This window comes from Medicago truncatula, chromosome 4, assembly GCF_003473485.1.
Source record: "Medicago truncatula cultivar Jemalong A17 chromosome 4, MtrunA17r5.0-ANR, whole genome shotgun sequence".
NCBI lineage: Eukaryota > Viridiplantae > Streptophyta > Magnoliopsida > Fabales > Fabaceae > Medicago > Medicago truncatula.
In genome coordinates this window covers 59847711-59866223 of record NC_053045.1, presented here as the reverse complement: position 1 = coordinate 59866223, position 18513 = coordinate 59847711, and the positions used below count along the sequence as shown (strand labels likewise).

General features: G+C 30.2%; 2 protein-coding genes across 2 annotated transcripts; both read left to right on the top strand.

The window, feature by feature from the left end:
- Window positions 1–3330: 3330 nt before the first annotated feature.
- LOC11425426 (probable flavin-containing monooxygenase 1) lies at window positions 3331–9378 on the top strand. The gene is made up of 5 exons (XM_039832879.1): window positions 3331–3906; window positions 4505–4745; window positions 8022–8200; window positions 8329–8678; window positions 8767–9378. The coding sequence occupies exons 1-5, from the start codon at window positions 3439–3441 to the stop codon at window positions 9107–9109; spliced, it is 1581 nt and encodes a 526-aa protein (XP_039688813.1). The 5' UTR covers window positions 3331–3438; the 3' UTR covers window positions 9110–9378.
- Window positions 9379–11290: 1912 nt separating this feature from the next.
- Window positions 11291–14773, top strand: LOC120580255 (probable flavin-containing monooxygenase 1). The gene is made up of 5 exons (XM_039833830.1): window positions 11291–11785; window positions 12630–12870; window positions 13633–13811; window positions 13945–14294; window positions 14388–14773. Exons 1-5 carry the CDS (start codon window positions 11324–11326, stop codon window positions 14740–14742), a joined length of 1587 nt encoding a protein of 528 aa, XP_039689764.1. The 5' UTR covers window positions 11291–11323; the 3' UTR covers window positions 14743–14773.
- Window positions 14774–18513: the final 3740 nt, after the last annotated feature.

Below are 18513 nucleotides of genomic sequence, written 5' to 3'. Positions count from 1 at the left end.
CGAGTTGTCTTCGAGTCAGGCTCCTCTACTCTAGTGCAAGCTCTATCGTCTCTGGACCATGGTGATTCATAATTCTATGATATTGTTTCTAGTATTATTTATCTGTTATCTTTACATTCCAACTTCGAGGTGAAGTTTGTTAGGTGACAAGTGAACATGGTTGCTCATACTTTAGCTAGGGCGGCCTGTTCTTGGGCTAATTACCGTATCTTTGATTCTTATCCTTTTTGTATTGAACATTGGTTGATTAATGATAATAGTTAACTTTGTTTTGGTTAAAAAAAAAAGTAAATGAATGAGTGAACAAAGGAAAAGCATGATACCTATTTAAAATCCGTTTATTAATCAAAAGGAATTTTTGGGAAGAGAAATGATATTTGAACAACCACTTTTAAACAACTTTTGTGACAACTTTCTCTCTCATACTCTCATTGTACTTTTATTCTCTCTCTTTCTTTTTCTCTCTCTATTGTTATTGTCCAATAAGAAGAGAGAAAAAAAGATTGTCACTAAAGTTGTTTGATTTTGATTGTTCAAATATCACTCCTCTTTTGGGAAACAACTTTAAAAAACATATATGAATTGACTGGGTAACAAACATACTTGCTTCAATAAATTGTGATATTTTAACAAACATACCTACCAAAAACATTTTAAAAATCTGTTTGGACAGAGTAGTGTTATATTAGTATAGGATACAAAAGGTTGTTTCAATCCGTAAGAAGTTGATTGATATCCAAGAACGGTCTGGATTGGATTGAGATTCCCTGCTGTAAAAAAAAAAACACGTTGCTTTACTGCTGTTTTGCATCTCAGCCGTTGATTATAGATCATGCAGCTTAAGTTAACTCAATTGTCAAATCACTCCAAACCATCTTAACCACGCGATTTAGATCGGACGGCCCTGTGTTGTTACAGCGTCCTGCTGTAACAGCAGGAAACCCAAATCCGTCTGGATTCAACAAGTTAGAGATGAAAATAGAACGGATTATTCGATAAGGGTCTATGGTTTGCTTAAAATCTAATCTAGCTTAACTCATTTAGTAAAAGGTAAGATTCAAACTCTTTTAAAAGACTACTATTTATTAAAGATGGTTTCTTATCCCATCCTTTGTTCCTCTCACGCACCTCTCATAATACTCATTTTATCTCGTTCGAATTCGATCATCTAAAATCTATAACACGCTTCAAATTATATAATTTGAGTTAACCATTATATATACAATGATCAACCACTTACCTCACTTCCCACTTGCTTGTGTCCCTTGATAGATAAGATCCTCTTGATCAAATCACAGGAATTAAGATATTTTGTTGTAGTATTAAACATGTTAATAAGTTTGTACCAAAAAAATATTTGTTAATAAGTAATACTCCATTCGTTTCAAAATGAGTGTCGTTTTAGCAAAAAAAAAATTGTTTCAAAATGAATGTCACTTTCAGTTTCTAATGCAATAATAATTTTTTCTTTTTACTTGTACCCTCCAATTAATACTCTGCACACTACTTCCAAAGTATTACTTTTAAAACTAACCAATAGTTAATAAGAATAATTTGGTAAAATAACCATTCTCTTTCTTTTAATCATTGCATTTCTTAATATGTGTTAAACACCTAAAACGACATTCATTTTGAAACGAAGAGAGTATTATTTTTACAACATTATTTTTTAAGTGAGAGAGTATGTTTGTGTTTTCCTTTAAGTGAGAGAGTATGTTTGTGTTTTCAATATCGTGTTTTTTTTTTGTAACCAAAAAATAGTTTATTTTTTTATTTTTTTATGATAACTTATTATTTATTATTATTGATTGCAGAATAAGATGATACAATGAATTGGAATATGTTGGTAACAAAAAAAATTAAAGAAGATCTTATAAAAAGGGATAAAGAGTTTTCTCAAGAGGATCTTATATTTAAAGACAATGATAATATATTATAATAATTAAGAAAAATTTCACAACAAATAAAATAAAATAAAGTCTTAACATAAAGTCTACGTTATACTTTGGCCTTGTCTTTTTAGAAGTAGGCTAAATATTTTCTTTTGAAAAACTTAACACAAAAAAGATTTTTAAACAAGGTAATTAATATTGTAAAAAAAAAAGAAATTAATAAGTTGAGTCACATTTCTAAAAAGCCGACTTATTTATGCTATTTGAACTCAAATTGTTGATAACAATACAAAACCTCACACATTGTTTTTTTTTTTTTTTTTTTGCTAAAAATCATTTTGAAAAAATTCATACTCAAATTATTTAAACACTTTCTTTAGTTTTGTTATTAGTCAATTCACGGCTCCATTAACCACAAAAATGTATGTTGTTATTAATTAGTTGTTTTATTTATACGGTGGACTTTGTTTTATTTAGTTTTGTCATTAGTCAATTTCACCGCTCCATCAACCACAAAAGTGTATGTTGTTACCTACTTTTGAGTCATTTGCATTTTTTTTTTATTACGAAGTAATACAAGCAATTAATAAAATTTATGTTTTTAAAAATGGTTAACAACATATACTTTTGGGATTAATTCAATTGTGAAATTGGTTAATGTTACAACTTAATTTTTTGTTGTACATAAATTGTTCTCTATAATAAAAAAAGTTTTTCCAAAAATAAAAATTGCCAAAAAAAGGTATTACTCATTGTATAATTATGACGAAAAATACCCCAAATGTTGAATTTGTATAAAAAGATGAATGTTTAAATAATATTTTTCTTTAAGTATAGTCTATCTCGATCCGACCTATTTCCACTGGTATGTTTAACTCCCAAGACTACCGTGATTATTTTGTCAATGTGTAAATGTAATTTATAAGGATACAAGTCCGTGTCTTATTCCGGTAAATTTTTGAAACTAAACTCAAAATAATGACTAGTACTCTAGTAGGATGACTTATCAATCATGCATCCAATATTTTGTATACTCTTGTCGTTAGTTAACATTTTTTAAAGAAAAATAGGAAAGTAATTATATATATACACACACACACAAACAAGTTGATTATTTTTATTGGATTGTCAAATATTAAAATTATTTGGTAATTTGACAAATAATTTGAATGAGCGTATGTGCATTATGGATAATGCAATGGTATTATATTGAACAAATTAATGCCATGAATTAAAATACTACCCCGTAGATAGCACGAAAGTTCTCAAACAAAACCAATGAATTTCCATGAAAAGTATTATTATTATAGACATGTAAACACTTTTGATATTTTTTCTTATTGATTCACTTCAAACAAGTAAAAGTCTACGGCACGTGATCTCATTGTGACGACTGCATGCAGCTAGAACGATCTATAAATACTAATCTCACATCCTCGCATTTCATCACTCATACATTCATTCATTAGTCACCTAGTTACTACTTATTTAAATTTCGATATACCAAAATTCATTATAAATATTTTTAATCAATACCAAAAGAATCATGTCTATGAACCGTGAAAATAACCATCCAAAAATAATATCAAAAATAGGCATAATAGGAGGTGGAGTAAGTGGCATAGCAATTGCAAAACAGCTATTACACCACAATCCTATTGTATTTGAAGCCACTGACTCCATTGGTGGGGTATGGAAGCATTGTACGTACAATTCTACAAAGCTTCAATCTCATCGTAGAGATTATGAATTCACTGATTTCCCTTGGCCTAATAGAGATAATCCTGATTTTCCTACACACACGGAAGTGTTGGATTATTTGCGATCATATGCTAAACACTTTGATTTGGTAAAGAATATTAGGTTTAACTCTAAGGTAGTTGAACTCAAGTTCACTGGGAACCCCAAGTTTGGAGGAGTGGGACTACCTCATGATCTTGATTATGGAAGTTTACTTTCAGGACAATCTATGTGGGATGTTGCTGTGCAGACAAATGACTCAGATATCATTCAGGTCTTCATTCACCTCTAACTAAACTATTTTATTTATTTCATACTATAATTTAATTAGATTTTTTTTATTTGGGTTAGAGTACCTTTAACTAAACTATTTTGCTTATCTAAAGAAAATTAGCTTCGAGAGGTTTACAAACTAATTGATACTTTTAAGAGACGTCTAATGTGGACCTGGTTCAAAGATGGGCCTTATTGTTTTTAATAAATCTTAATAAAAATATTATATTTGTTCTACATTTTTTATTATCATAAAATTATATTTTTTACTAAGCATAATACTACTTTTGAATCATTTTTAAGAGGATCATATTAGATACATTCATGCTTTTAGTATATGAACAATTTATATATGATGAACACGGCTCCCTCATATATAATGGTGGAAAGGCGGATCTTTACCATTATTAGCACAAAAAAAAAAAATCATGATAATAAAACATTAAAAACAAAAAAAATATTTTATTAAAATTATATTATGCAGAGAAGGTTTTTAATTATTTGAGCATTCACATGTACGTACACTTTTTTCTTACACAAATGTAGATGCATGAGCGTATGAATTGCACTGATAATTATTTCCTCTATCCAAGTTTCAGTGGTATAGTTTCGAGTTTGTGGTGGTTTGCGTTGGGAAATATGGGGACATACCTAAGATTCCAGTATTTCCATGCAAAAAAGGCCCTGAGGTATTCAATGGCAATGTCCTACATACACTTGATTACTGTAAACTTGACCAACAAGCTGCTAATCAACTTCTCAACAACAAAAAGGTTGTTGTGGTTGGTTTCAAAAAATCTGCTATCGATTTAGCTGTTGAGTGTGCACAGGCAAACCAAGGTAATTAATCTCAAGTTACTCGATCATAAATATTTATGTAAAAATATGTGTGGCATTTCATAATTAATATACTACTTGAATTATGATTAAGTGATAGTAATACTATTTGCAATATACACCTAATTTTGATTACCACTTATTAAAATGCATTTTTTGAATATATGTATGTACGTACGTGTGTGTGTACACACATTAATATACGTAAATATATTTTCATAGTCAACCTCATATTTCATAATGCTTTCACACACAAAAAAAGTCAGCATCATATAATATAACTATTTGCATTAAATAAGATTGTGATTTTTAGTCTTTGAAAAACATAAATTTTAATATTGAGAAGAAAAAAAAAAAAGTAGTTGAGGAATAATATAACCGGGGGTCTTCATCAATTCTTGGCGGCCTATATCTGATTCTCTTGGTTATTATTGTTTCTTTTTGTTTGAAAGGTAAGCTTATTTATGTTATCCAATTTGTGGGTGTGACAAGTTTCATGACCACAATTAAACATATTGTATTAGATTCTTATGAAAAAAATTATTGTATTAGATAATTTATTTTTTCTTTTACGAATTTGACTAATTTGGTAGAATAGAAATGGATCTACCACTTGTGTGTTGGACACTTTCCCTACCTTACAAATTTGCCTTTTATATTCCATTTTGTCGATTATTGGGTTGTGGGACATGATGACGGTATTTTTCTCCTAGCAATTTTTCAATTATTGGGATGTGAGTAATATGCATGGTGCATTGGTGCTTGTTCGTCGTTTTTCTATTCTCTTGTTGTCATTTTCAGTTCTTTTTTTTACGTATAATATTTTATGCGTGCAAAGTGTTCCAAAAGGTTATTGGCTACGTAACTAATTTATTGTCATTGACTCTTTTTTGAACGTTTATGTTTAATTAGGGTGTTATTTTGGATGTACATCTTTTTGTACCACTTTAGAAAATTTTAGTTAACTAAATATGTAGTATATATTTTCATATTTTTTCAGTTGCGTGACCACATTTAGAAGCTGAAAAATGTGGTCATCCAACTAAAATGCGTGTGACCATTATTTGAATACAATTTAACTAAATTATGAATATTTTGGCTTTCTTATAGATCAACCACAGCTCTTAGTTTTGTATACTCTTTTGGATCAAACAAATACGTACTCTTTTGTCGGTATTTTATTTTACTTTAAAAAACAAGGGTTAAATATGTTTTTGGTCTTTATAAATATATCAATTTTTCGTTTTAGTTTTTCTAAAATTTTCCTTTAATTTTTAATCCCTATAAAATTTTCAATCTTTATTTTTGGTCCCTATTTTAAAGTAAACTCATATGTGAAATTCATATTTTTTTAATAAAATTTTCCAGAAAAATTCAACATAGTATAAGAATCACTCCAAAAAAAGTTTAGAATTTTTTAACAAAATCTGAATTTAATATGAATTTATATATTTTTTACGGTTAAAAATTCATATTTAATTTGTTTTTTGTTAAAAAATTCTAATTTTATAGGAATTAAAACGAAAAATTGACATATTTATAGCGACAAAAAATATTTAATCCAAACAACAATAATCACACACGTAGACTCTTCAATGGTATACTTGTTGAATTGAGAAAATGAATTTCAATGACTTGACTCTGACTTTCATCTTATTTTCCCACATAAATTAGAGCCACGTGTGCCAGTTTTACACTAGAATGTGTACTAATATAAATTAACTCAAACTTCAATACCCCATGTCTTTGATTGCATAAATATCAACACATCAACTTTATAATTAAAAAACCTTACTACAAAGTAAATGAGAAAAATATGTTAATACATGTCAACGCGTAAAGTCCACATTATTTAATTTGTCAAACTACAATTCTTGCATTTGTTTCTTAAATTTCAACATGTGTAACCAGGGATGGGAATGGTACCAAATGGGTAGTGTACTATAATATCATTCCTCATACCCGCGTTTGTAAAAAATACCTATATTCGTGTTCGTACCTTCGTGGGTAACAACTTTAATGTCCTGCTCATACCTGTACTCATTACCCGCACTTTAATTATAAAAAGACAATAGAAAATATTACAATTGAAATAAAACTATGATCCAATTTTTTTTAAAAGCAACTCATAAAATAATAGAAATCGTAGTATTTAGCCACATTAAAAAACATCCAAAATATTCATCGAAAGTTAATATAAAAACATTCGAAATACATAATAAAAAAAGTGCATGCTAAAATAAACATCAAATTGAATTAAACCATAAATTTGTAGCTCTTAAGCCTATGAAGGTAAGGATGAAACGATTACCGTATTAGTATTTTAGGTTTAGGTTTATGCTTAAATAACTAAATATAAATTAAATAATTGTACACCAAAAATAAATAAAATATTTATTATATTATATAAATATGTATATGCGGGTTGCGGGGCTGGGTAGTATAGTGCCCTTACCCGCACCCATACCCATATAAATTTACGGGTATTTACTCGGACCGAATCTCATACCATAAAAGCGAGGTTTTACCCTACCCATTATAGATATTTTTTACGGGTGTTCACCGGACCTGGGTCCAATTGCCATCCCTATATGTAACTAAAATTATATGGTGAAGTCATGAGAATGACTTTTCTGATGAAGTTATTATTTTTTTTGTTATAGTTTGTATAATATTTTTTTTGTTATAATTTGTATGTTATTATCAATGTATATGCATTCTCTTCAAAAAAATCTATGTATATGCATTACTAACTATAATTAATTATTTCACGTAAAAAAAAATTGTAACGTTGAGCATATAAAATAATAAGGGTAAAGATGGGCATATAAATAAGGGTAACGATGAGCATATAAATTTATTTATAATTATTTATAATTTAGGTTTGAGCTTATTTATAAGAACGTATAGAATATAAATCCCTTAAAAAAATGAATGTATAAATGTTTCAATACAAGTGTAACATTAAATTATAAAAGGGTAACAATGACTTTTTGATAAATTAATAAGGGTAAAAGTGAAAGAAAAAACAATAAGCAAAAGTAATTTATGTTTTCTATGAGGATTGATTTGTAATAAGGAAAAGTTTAAATTTACAGTGGTCCATCAGCGGTACACTAGCTGACATAGCATCAAAGTTATACTATTGGCTACACAAAATAACTTTTTTAAAAAAAGTCAGTTTTCTGACTGCACCGTAGAACTGCCCGTAAATATAACTTATTACATGCTTTGTCAAAAAAAAAAAAAGTATATGACTAGTCTGACTTGTTTTTGAAGGAATTGAAGGAAAGCCATGCACCATGTTGATTAGGACTTTGCATTGGACAGTTCCACATTATTGGATATGGGGTTTGCCATTTTTCTTGTTCTTCTCAACAAGATTTTCTCAGTTACTCCATGAAAGACCAAACCAAGGCCTACTCAAAGCTCTTCTCTGCTTCATATTATCTCCAATGGTATAAATTTAATTAACATTTTTCACTAACCGAATCATATAATATAATAATGCATACAACATTGAACAAATACTATTATGACACCTAAATATGTAACTAACTGTTCCATGATGCGCAATCTATTACAGAGGGTTGGCATTTCAAAGTTCATTGAGTCCTACCTTCTGTGGAAACTTCCATTGGAGAAGTACGGATTAAAACCAGAACACCCTTTTGCGGAGGATTATGCATCATGCCAAATGGCTATCATGCCAGAAAATTTCTTCTCAGAGGTGGAAAAAGGCAAAATTCTCTTTGAAAAAGCATCAAAGTGGTGGTTTTGTAATGAAGGAATTGAATTTGAAGATAACACTAAGGTGGAAGCTGATGTAGTGATCCTTGCAACTGGTTTTGATGGAAAGAAAAAGATCAAAACCATTTTACCAGAGCCTTTTTGTAGCCTGTTGGAGTACCCCTCTGGCCTTATGCCATTATACAGGTAAGAAATACTTGTTTATGATTCGTTTCGCGTTTTCAAAAGAATATACATGAGAAACTAATGTCTTGATTTATGCTAATCATGATAGGGGAACCATCCATCCATTGATTCCAAACATGGCATTTGTGGGATATGTTGAGAGCGTTTCAAATCTTCACTCTTCAGAGCTACGCTCGATGTGGCTTTCTGGACTTGTAGATGAGAAATTCAAGCTTCCAAAAATTGAGAAAATGCTTTCAGAAACTCTTAAGGAGACAGAAGTAATGAAGAGGGCTACAAGGTTCTATAAGAGACACTGCATTTCAACATACAGCATTAACCATAGTGATGAAATATGTAACGATCTTGGATGGAATTCATGGAGGAAAAAGGACTGGATATCTGAAGCATTTGGACCATATAGTAGTCAAGACTATGAGAAGGAAGATTGAATACATATCTAATTATAATCATTATAGTAGCCACGGCATAAATAATAAATAATAGTCAACATATAAGAAAAATAACAGCATGTTTTCCCCTTTAAAATGAGAGGGGAAAATGTAGTGATTTTTTTATTTCTTTTCAAAATGGTGTGCTAAATAATAATATGTTTATAGCCATGTTAATCAAATAAATCATAGAAATTTCTGAAAATTGTTATCACATGGCCACTTAATTTCAATGATTACAAACAATTCATAGTTACATACTAGACCAACTCTGTATTAAGGTGCAATGATCAAAAGAAATCACCACTCCACACTCTTTCCTTACCTTGTTACCCTCCTCATTCAACAAGGTAAATGAATGTTTGCACTTCTTGGCAAATGCTATTATGATCAAGAGTTTACATGGGCTATTTATATACAAATGGTATTGTACTATCAACTATATTGTTCTACACTAAAATTGTACTACACAGAGATAACTTGTACTACAAGTTATTAGGATTAGTGAGCTTCTCATCCTCTATATGCTCATGGTGCAATAAATGCCTACATTTCATGCAATGCATTGGTTAATTAATAAATAGGTACAAAAATTATGCAGTGAAAATTCTGAGTTTTACCATCTGAGCCGAAGAATCATCGCGACTTATTCCAACAACCCCTGCTCCTGCTTTCTTGAACTTCTCATATGAATCCCTAAAAGAGCAGACCTGCAATAATAAGTTAATAAAAACTAGCACCTTAACTACATCAGTAGGAGAATGGAAATGATTTATTGTATTTGCTCTACTGTGCATAATCTAATTTCATGTCTATACGATATTGGATTTATATCGCAATCCTCCATGTACCATCAGTAACAAAATTTATGCTACACAGAGATAACTTTTGCAAATTGATTCACATAAATTTTCCTATAATTCATTGAAACTGACAAACCAAGACGAGTGGATGGAAAATGGAGATCAATGAAAGAGGAAGAATTTTATCTTTTCTCTTTTTCTCTTCATCTTGTATAGAGTGGTGATTTTGAATTTTTTTTATTTGAAATTACTCACACACATTTTTTAATTTAAATATATGATTTTCACCGGTTGTTTTGGTGCGACATTATTTGATATATATTTTTTTTTTTTTACTTTTTATAATGTTTGTTTTTGTCAAGCTTCGATCCATTAAACATTCAACTAAAGAGTTAGGTAGGTATCAACTACACATTATTTAAAAGTATTTTGTTGTTTTATACTATCAATATTAGTTTTTCACGAGCTTTGTTTGTAAATTCAATCCTTTTGTTTTTAGTGATGTTAAAATTGTGTTGTTTTTAATGTAATATATCAATTTAATTTGTCGTTATATGCTATTAACTTGGATATTGTTGTGAGTTTTTTCGTAGATTCATCCTTTATGTTTTTAGCGGTGTTGAATGATGTAATCTCTCAATTTGAATGAATGAATATCATTTTGTTTTTGTCAAAAAAAAATAAAAAATACTTGCTTCAATAATGTAATTTTCTTTTTAAGGAATAATAATGTAATATTTTATCGTGTCAAAAAAATAATTTGATTTTTTTTTTTTTGTGGTGATCGAGGTTTGAACTCGGACCTTACATATATTATGCATTGTCCATGTCAACTGAGTTAAACTCAGGAGGACAAAGAATATGATATTTTATCAAGGAGTAAGTGTCGTGAACATTTTAGGGTTAATAGTGTTTTTCACCCTTGTAATATATGTCATTTATGGTTTTCGCCCCTATAAAATTTTCGGTTTGATTTGCACCATCGTAAAATTTTTATTTTCCAGAAAACACCCCTAATAGGCCATTTTCAGAATTTTTTTTCAAGAAATTTTGGTTTTTGAATGGCCTATTAAGGGTGTTTTCTGGAAAATAAAAATTTTACGAGGGTGCAAATCAAACCGAAAATTTTATAGGGGCGAAAATCGAAAATGACATATATTACAGGGATGAAAAACACTATTAACCCAACATTTTAAATATCTGTTTGGACTGAGTATCGATAGATTAGTATAGGATACATACAATCAACAAAGTTGATTTAATGAGTAAGTAGCTCATTGATATCGTGCAGGTGCAAAGATTAGTTGAATGGGTAAGTAACTCATTGATATCGTGCAAAGATGCGTTCAACTCACGACCAGCATTCAATAAACCAAAATTCATTACAATTTTTTTGATCAATACCAAAAGAATGTCTATGAACCGTAAAAATAACCATCCAAAAAAAGCATCAAAAATAGGCATAATAGGAGGTGGAGTAAGTGGCATAGCAATTGCAAAACAGCTATTACACCACAATCCTATTGTATTTGAAGCCACTGACTCCATTGGTGGGGTATGGAAGCATTGTACGTACAATTCTACAAAGCTTCAATCTCATCGTAGAGATTATGAATTCACTGATTTCCCTTGGCCTAATAGAGATAATCCTGATTTTCCTACACACACGGAAGTATTAGATTATTTGCGATCATATGCTAAACATTTTGATTTGGTAAAGAATATTAGGTTTAACTTAGTTGAACTTAAGTTCACCGGTAACCCTAAGTTTGGAGGAGTGGGACTACCTCGTGATCTTGATTATGGAAGTTTACTTCCAGGACAGTCTATGTGGGATGTTGCTGTGCAGATTAATGACTCAGATATCATTCAGGTCTTCATTCACCTCTAACTTTTTTTTTTTAATGGCAACTGAACTATTTATGTATCTCAACCTCTAATTTAATTAGCTTTTCCATATTTGAGTTAGAGTGCATTATTACTCTTGTTAATCAATTTTGCTTATCTTAAGAAAACTAGCTTCCTGAGCTTCACAAACTGATTGATACTTTTAGAGTTTGTTTTGATGAGGTAATCGGGAAATTTTAAAAAATTTAGAATTTTAGACAATTCAAATGATTCAATTTAATTACTTTCATTTCTCAATACTTTTGTTTGGATGAAGTAATAAAAAATTTCATTGCTGTCATTTTTGGGCCAAATTTGAAAATTGAAATTAGGGGTCAATTTGCAAATTTCAAAAAATTTAAGGGGTCAAATTATAATTTTTGAAAATTTTGAGGGGTCAATTTGTAATTTTTGAAAATTTATTGGGGGTCATATTGTAACTTTTTGGAAATTTGAGGACTAAAATATAAAATTTGAAACAACGTAACAATGAGGAAATTTGAAATTCTCCGCTTTTAGGTGTCATTTGAAATTATCTAAATTTAACTTGAACAAAATCCTTGATAAATTTCCATCATTTTGAAAATTCTTCAAATTATCATCCAAATAATGGAATTCACCTCATAGTATTTGAATTCCCTTAAAACATTCTCTCATCCAACCACACTCTTAATAGACGTCTAATATGGACGTGGTTCAAAAGTGAATCTTGTTATTTTTAATAAATCTTAATATATAATTGTTGTACATTTTTTATTATGAACATTTTTTAAAAGAGTTCAAAAGTGGACCCTAAAACTTTAAAATTATTTCCTCTATCCAAATTTCAGTGGTACAGTTTCGAGTTTGTTGTGGTTTGCTTAGGGAAAAATGGGGACATACCAAAGATTCCAGTATTTCCACACAAAAAAGGCCCTGAGGTATTCAATGGCAAGGTCCTGCATTCACTTGATTATTCTAAACTTGACCAACATGCTGCTAACCAACTTCTCAACAACAAAAAGGTTGTGGTCGTTGGTTTCAAAAAATCTGCTATCGATTTAGTCATGGAGTGTGCACATGCAAACCAAGGTAATTAATTAAAACCTACTCTCAAGTTACTTGATTATGAATTTTTATGTAATTAAAAAATCAAAACTAAATGCACAATATAGAATGTCGTTGTATATTGCTTCTCATGACAACTAAAGAGTCTAGCCTCCATAGAAATATCCTTATATTCAATTCAATAATCACTCACAAACTCTCTATGTGCACCAATTTTCTTTACATGATTCAAAATGCGGACATATGTTCTTCTGCACATAAACACAGCAAGTGAATAATGTATTGATCAAGCATAAAATTGGGTGTGAACTTTAGAAAAAAAGTGTATTGAAAAGTATAAGGTAAAGCCGCAACACACATACATGGTAATGTTGTGCACAATATTTTTACCAGGGCACTCATTCACTAGCATAGAAACACACCTTGATTTATCTTATAAATAGTATCATTGTGTTTATCCTTGTAAAATTTCTACATAGACACTTGAAAGTGTCAAAATACAATTTAAGCAAAACCCATGTTCAACAACAAAAATAGTTGCAACAATTGAATTGAGAAAATGAATTTCAATGACTTGACTCTCACTTTCATCTTTTTTTCCCACATAAATTAGAGCCACGTGTGCCAGTTTTACACTAGTAAAAAAAAAGTTGGAAAAAAGTCGACATTATTTAATTTGTCAAACTACAATTCTTTCTTTTGTTTCGTAAACATCAACATTTACAAGTATAAGTAATTAATTGCTTTGTTAAAAAAATATAACTAGTGCTGACTTTGTTTTTGAAGGAATTGAAGGAAAACCATGCACCATGTTGATAAGGACTTTGCATTGGACAGTTCCACATTATTGGATATGGGGTTTGCCATTTTTCTTGTTCTATTCAACAAGATTTTCTCAGTTACTCCATGAAAGACCAAACCAAGGCCTACTCAAAGCTCTTCTCTGCTTCATATTATCTCCAATGGTATAATGTAATTAACATTTGTTACTAACCGAATCATATCATATAGTAAGGAATACAACATTGAACAAATAAATATTCTGTTATAGGTGCTAAATGTATAGCTAATTGTTTCTTGATGTGCAATCTAAAATAGAGGCTTGGCATTTCAAAGTTCATTGAGTCCTACCTTCTGTGGAAATTTCCATTGGAGAAGTATGATTTAAAACCAGAACACCCTTTTGCGGAGGATTATGCATCATGTCAAATGGCTATAATGCCAGAAAATTTCTTCTCAGAGGTGGAAAAAGGCAAAATTCTACTTAAAAAAGCATCAAAGTGGTGGTTTTGTAATGAAGGAATCGAATTTGAAGATAACACTGAGGTGGAAGCCGATGTAGTGATCCTTGCAACTGGTTTTAATGGAAAGAAAAAGATCAAAACCATTTTACCAGAGCCTTTTTGTAGCCTGTTGGAGTACCCCTCTGGCCTTATACCTTTGTACAGGTAAGAAGTACTTGTTTGTGATTCATTTCGCGCTTTGAAATTAAATGAATATACTAGAGAAACTAATAGCTTGATTTATGCTAATCATGATAGAGGAACCATCCATCCATTGATTCCAAACATGGCTTTCGTGGGATACGTTGAGACCTATTCAAATCTTTACTCTTCAGAGTTACGCACAATGTGGCTTTCAGGACTTGTGGATGACAAGTTCAAGCTTCCAAAAGTTGAAAGAATGCTATCACAAACTCTTAAGGAGACAGAAGTAATGAAAAGGGCTACAAGGTTCTATAAGAGACACTGCATTTCAACATATAGCATTAACCATAGTGATGAAATATGTAATGATCTTGGATGGAGTTCATGGAGAAAGAACTGGATAGCCGAAGCATTTGGACCCTATATTAGTCAAGACTATAAGAAGAAGGATTGGATACATAGCTTATAATCATTATAGTAGCCACTGCATAATTAATAGTAAAATTATAACAAAAATATAAGTATGTTCTCCTTTCATACACTCAAGTCATGAATAGGTTTATAGCCATGCTAATCAAAAAGAGATTTTGGTGACGAATGTGTGACACGTTGTCACAGTAGTCATTAAATGTATTGAAATAGCAAAATTCATGCCTAATATCTTTTTTGTGAGTGATTTTATGGACTATGTTGACCAATGAAAACGAATTTCAAGACTTGATTGACTACCTGAAAACAGATACGTACAAAGATTAAAATGTCTAATAAAAGATAGACTTTGGATGTGTTTGTAATTTCGGTACGTTCCAGATCTAAAGTGACAGTGCCTCACACATTCCGGAACCAATATGGTTTGTTTAATCTACATAGTTATTCATAACTGAATTACCAACAAGCTGATCAGAACTAACTAATTAACTAACTAAGAAGAGCCAAGAGTTATTCATAACTGAATTACCAACAAGCTGATCAGAACTAACTAATTAACTAACTAAGAAGATCCAAGAAGAACTAACACAATCAAAATACTACACATATAGTCGTTTTAGACTAACGACACTTACATTGTTACATAACTATTATTGGAAGCTACAATGTGCTCTATAATAAAGCAACTACCTACACATCGAAATACTAACCAACTCTAATAATCGATCAGAAATTGAATGAGTCCAAAACAATGCAGCATTTGCAAATGAATTGAAAATATACAAACAGTAATGTAGCTTGAGGTGCAAGTTCTTTTTTTATACAAATCTTGAGTCAAGTTCTTTTTTTATTTTGCTTCATTCTTAGATAGTTACTGGTTATGATTATTGCTTGATACTGAATTTGTTATGGTTTGGAAGGTCACACTTAATCACACAACTGATTGTTAATTTCCGCACAATATCCAATATAGATTGTAGTGGAACTTGGCTTCTGATCTTCACTTCTCATCTCGGTTGTGATTTCCAACCAGTTCTCTTTTGGCTGCAGATGGCACAAATTTTATCATAGGGCATGAATCTTGACTATTCTTTTTTGGGTTAATGATACTTTACTCCGTGTAATATATGTCATTTCTGCTTTTCCCTGTAAAATATTTTTTTTTATTGATTTACCCTGCAAATCTTTTTTGTTTTGGAATACCCCCTAATAGGTCATAAAAAAACGAAAATTTATGCAAAAAAAAAAAAAGGTTTTTTTATGACCTATTAGAGGTATTCCAAAACAATTTTTTTTATAGGGGGTAAATAAAAAAAAATTATAGGGTGGAAAACCGAAAAATGACCTATATTACAGGGGGGTAAGGCACTATTAACCCTTCTTTTTTTGATCAATAGGAAAACTAGCTAAAAGAGCAACAAGAAGAGAAGGAAAAAAACTAAAGGCGGGGAGACTGACAAGTTGGAATGATCTTGATCTCATTAAAAACCGATGCACCCAATTTAGCAAGCCAATCAGCGCAACGCAAAGTATGAGCAAACACAACATTCCAATCCCTCGTCATAAAGGAACAAATGTTATCAATTAGAAGAGCATAAGGTTAAGTAGGTGAGACTCCGTCTTTGATAAAAGTCAAAACTGTACTTGCAAATGATGTCTCTAAATCCATGGTCCCAAGTAAGTAAGTTGCAATCCATAGAAAATAGCACGAAGCTCAACGTTAATATTAGTAGTATGACTGCAACTTTCCGCAAAACCAGTGATCCAATTTGTCTCTGAATCTTGATTATTGTATGCAGTAATGTAATTGTTATTTTTCACTCCCATTTATTATTGTTACTTATACGTAGAGTTGTAAAGAAAAAATCTAAAATTAACTAAGATCTTGAGTTCGAATTCAGTCTTGAACATGCAATAATGTTAAACCTCTTAGAAAGAGTTGTCGCCTATTTGGATCCTGCAAGACCCGAGATATTAGAGTTTTGTCTCAAATAGGAAGACATGCTACTTATATGATCAAGTATTTACCTAAATCATCTCTTTTTTTTCTTTGTTTAAAGTGAATAAGTGAGATTTTTTGGATTTAAACTAAAACTCCTGCATATATTATTCAAATTTGGTGAGACTTCTTGATTTATTAAATTAGTTTTAGTTTGATAGACCAAACTAAACATCTTTATTTGTAAAAAAAAAATTCGCTAGTCTCAAATTTATAAAGGCTTAATGATCAACTTTTACAATTTTACATGCAAGGGTGGAGTACTTTACAATTTGGCGCTTTAACAATTGCGGTCAATTAGCACAAATTGTTATACCTTTTGTTCACATTCGCTTTGACTTAGATTTAAGTTTGAGAACAGGAGGTCCAACAATTTATACTAACTACAACTGTTACATCATTACTATTGCGAGTTAGTCTAGCCTCGTGTAAAATATATAAAATTTGAAAATTTTACATTAGGAAATAAAAAAATTTACAAAGAAAAAGGGTCAAAGTAAAACTAATTTTTGGAAGCAAGATGTGTTTAAAATTTTTAAATGCATGATCTCAATACGTCAAATAATTTCAAAAATAACTCTAATAAACAATAAAACAACACTAAAAATAACAAAAAAAACAAAGAAATGTAAGTTTATTATTAGATTAAATAAATATAATGAAATTTTAATTAGAAGCTACATATACTTGGTTATGCAAATAACATCTCGCATTATAAGAATATAAACATGTGCAAATGGTCTAATCTTAACAAAATTTAAACATATCTTCATAAAATCTCATATAATATTCATTGTAAGTAGAAGAGACGCGACATTAGAGTAAAATGATTGTAAACTCTTACGAACTTGTCTTTAGCCCTACACCAAATAAGTAAATCAAAATAAAAAAACTTTGACCTAATATTTGTTTTCTTTTTAAAAAAAACATACCAAATATTTTCCAATGTTTATTTTCTTTGTTTCCCTCACTTCAGCCTATATGTTTTTTCTTTCGGTTCATCTCCCCTTTGCTCTACATTTTTACTCATATTTATACTAAAAAAATATGGTTAAGATATGAGCAAACCAAAATTGCAGGAGATACAATTGTAGTGTTAGTGTTGCAGAAACCGTGTTGTTTGTTTTGGAGTAGAAAAATAGAAACATGAGAAAGCTATTGAGAAAGAAGATTTGACATGATATATATTGAAGATGGTCGAAATGATGAAACACCCGTTGGACCGTCCTCTCTTCTGTTATTTTTTCCTGTATTTATTTTTTGTTGCTTTTTCCATATTTTTGACATTTTGCTAGATTGGTAAATAGAGTGCAACCGGTTGTAAGAATGTTCGAATTTAGCCTTCTTCTTCTTCTAATTGTATTGAATAATGTTCTATCATTTTGTTTTCCATGTAATTAAATTATCTTTTGATATTAAGTCCTCAATTCTCAAATGAATGGGTCAAATAATCTGGAGTTCAACCATGAAATATAATCTGACGAAAAATTATTATACTCTATCGAATTTCGGTTATCCCAAACCATTCGTCTTTTGGTGAAGTTTATTAACATTTAATCTCAATTGTATAGGTTCATGTAATTAAATTTAATAAATGAAATGAAGACATTTTTTTAAAATGTTTTTAGCGTTTACGAGAAAATTAAGAAACATGGAAAAACATAATAAAATAAAATTGCTACCACTTTTTTTTTGGAATTTTTTCATCTGACCAGACAAAATTAGGTATTATACCACATGTGTCTTTCTAGCCCTCCTCTCTAAAATGATTTAATCGATAGAGTTTGTTACAGAGTTAAGAACGTGTTAGGA

Bases quoted from the DNA above. Each gene is read 5' to 3' on its own strand.
- LOC11425426 (XM_039832879.1), top strand. From the start codon at position 3,439: ATGTCTATGAACCGTGAAAATAACCATCCAAAAATAATATCAAAAATA. The intron at 8,201-8,328 runs GTATAAATTTAA...AATCTATTACAG, and splicing joins GCTTCATATTATCTCCAATG to AGGGTTGGCATTTCAAAGTT. The intron at 8,679-8,766 runs GTAAGAAATACT...TAATCATGATAG, and splicing joins GGCCTTATGCCATTATACAG to GGGAACCATCCATCCATTGA.
- LOC120580255 (XM_039833830.1), top strand. From the start codon at position 11,324: ATGTCTATGAACCGTAAAAATAACCATCCAAAAAAAGCATCAAAAATA. The intron at 12,871-13,632 runs GTAATTAATTAA...TTGTTTTTGAAG, and splicing joins GTGTGCACATGCAAACCAAG to GAATTGAAGGAAAACCATGC. The intron at 14,295-14,387 runs GTAAGAAGTACT...TAATCATGATAG, and splicing joins GGCCTTATACCTTTGTACAG to AGGAACCATCCATCCATTGA.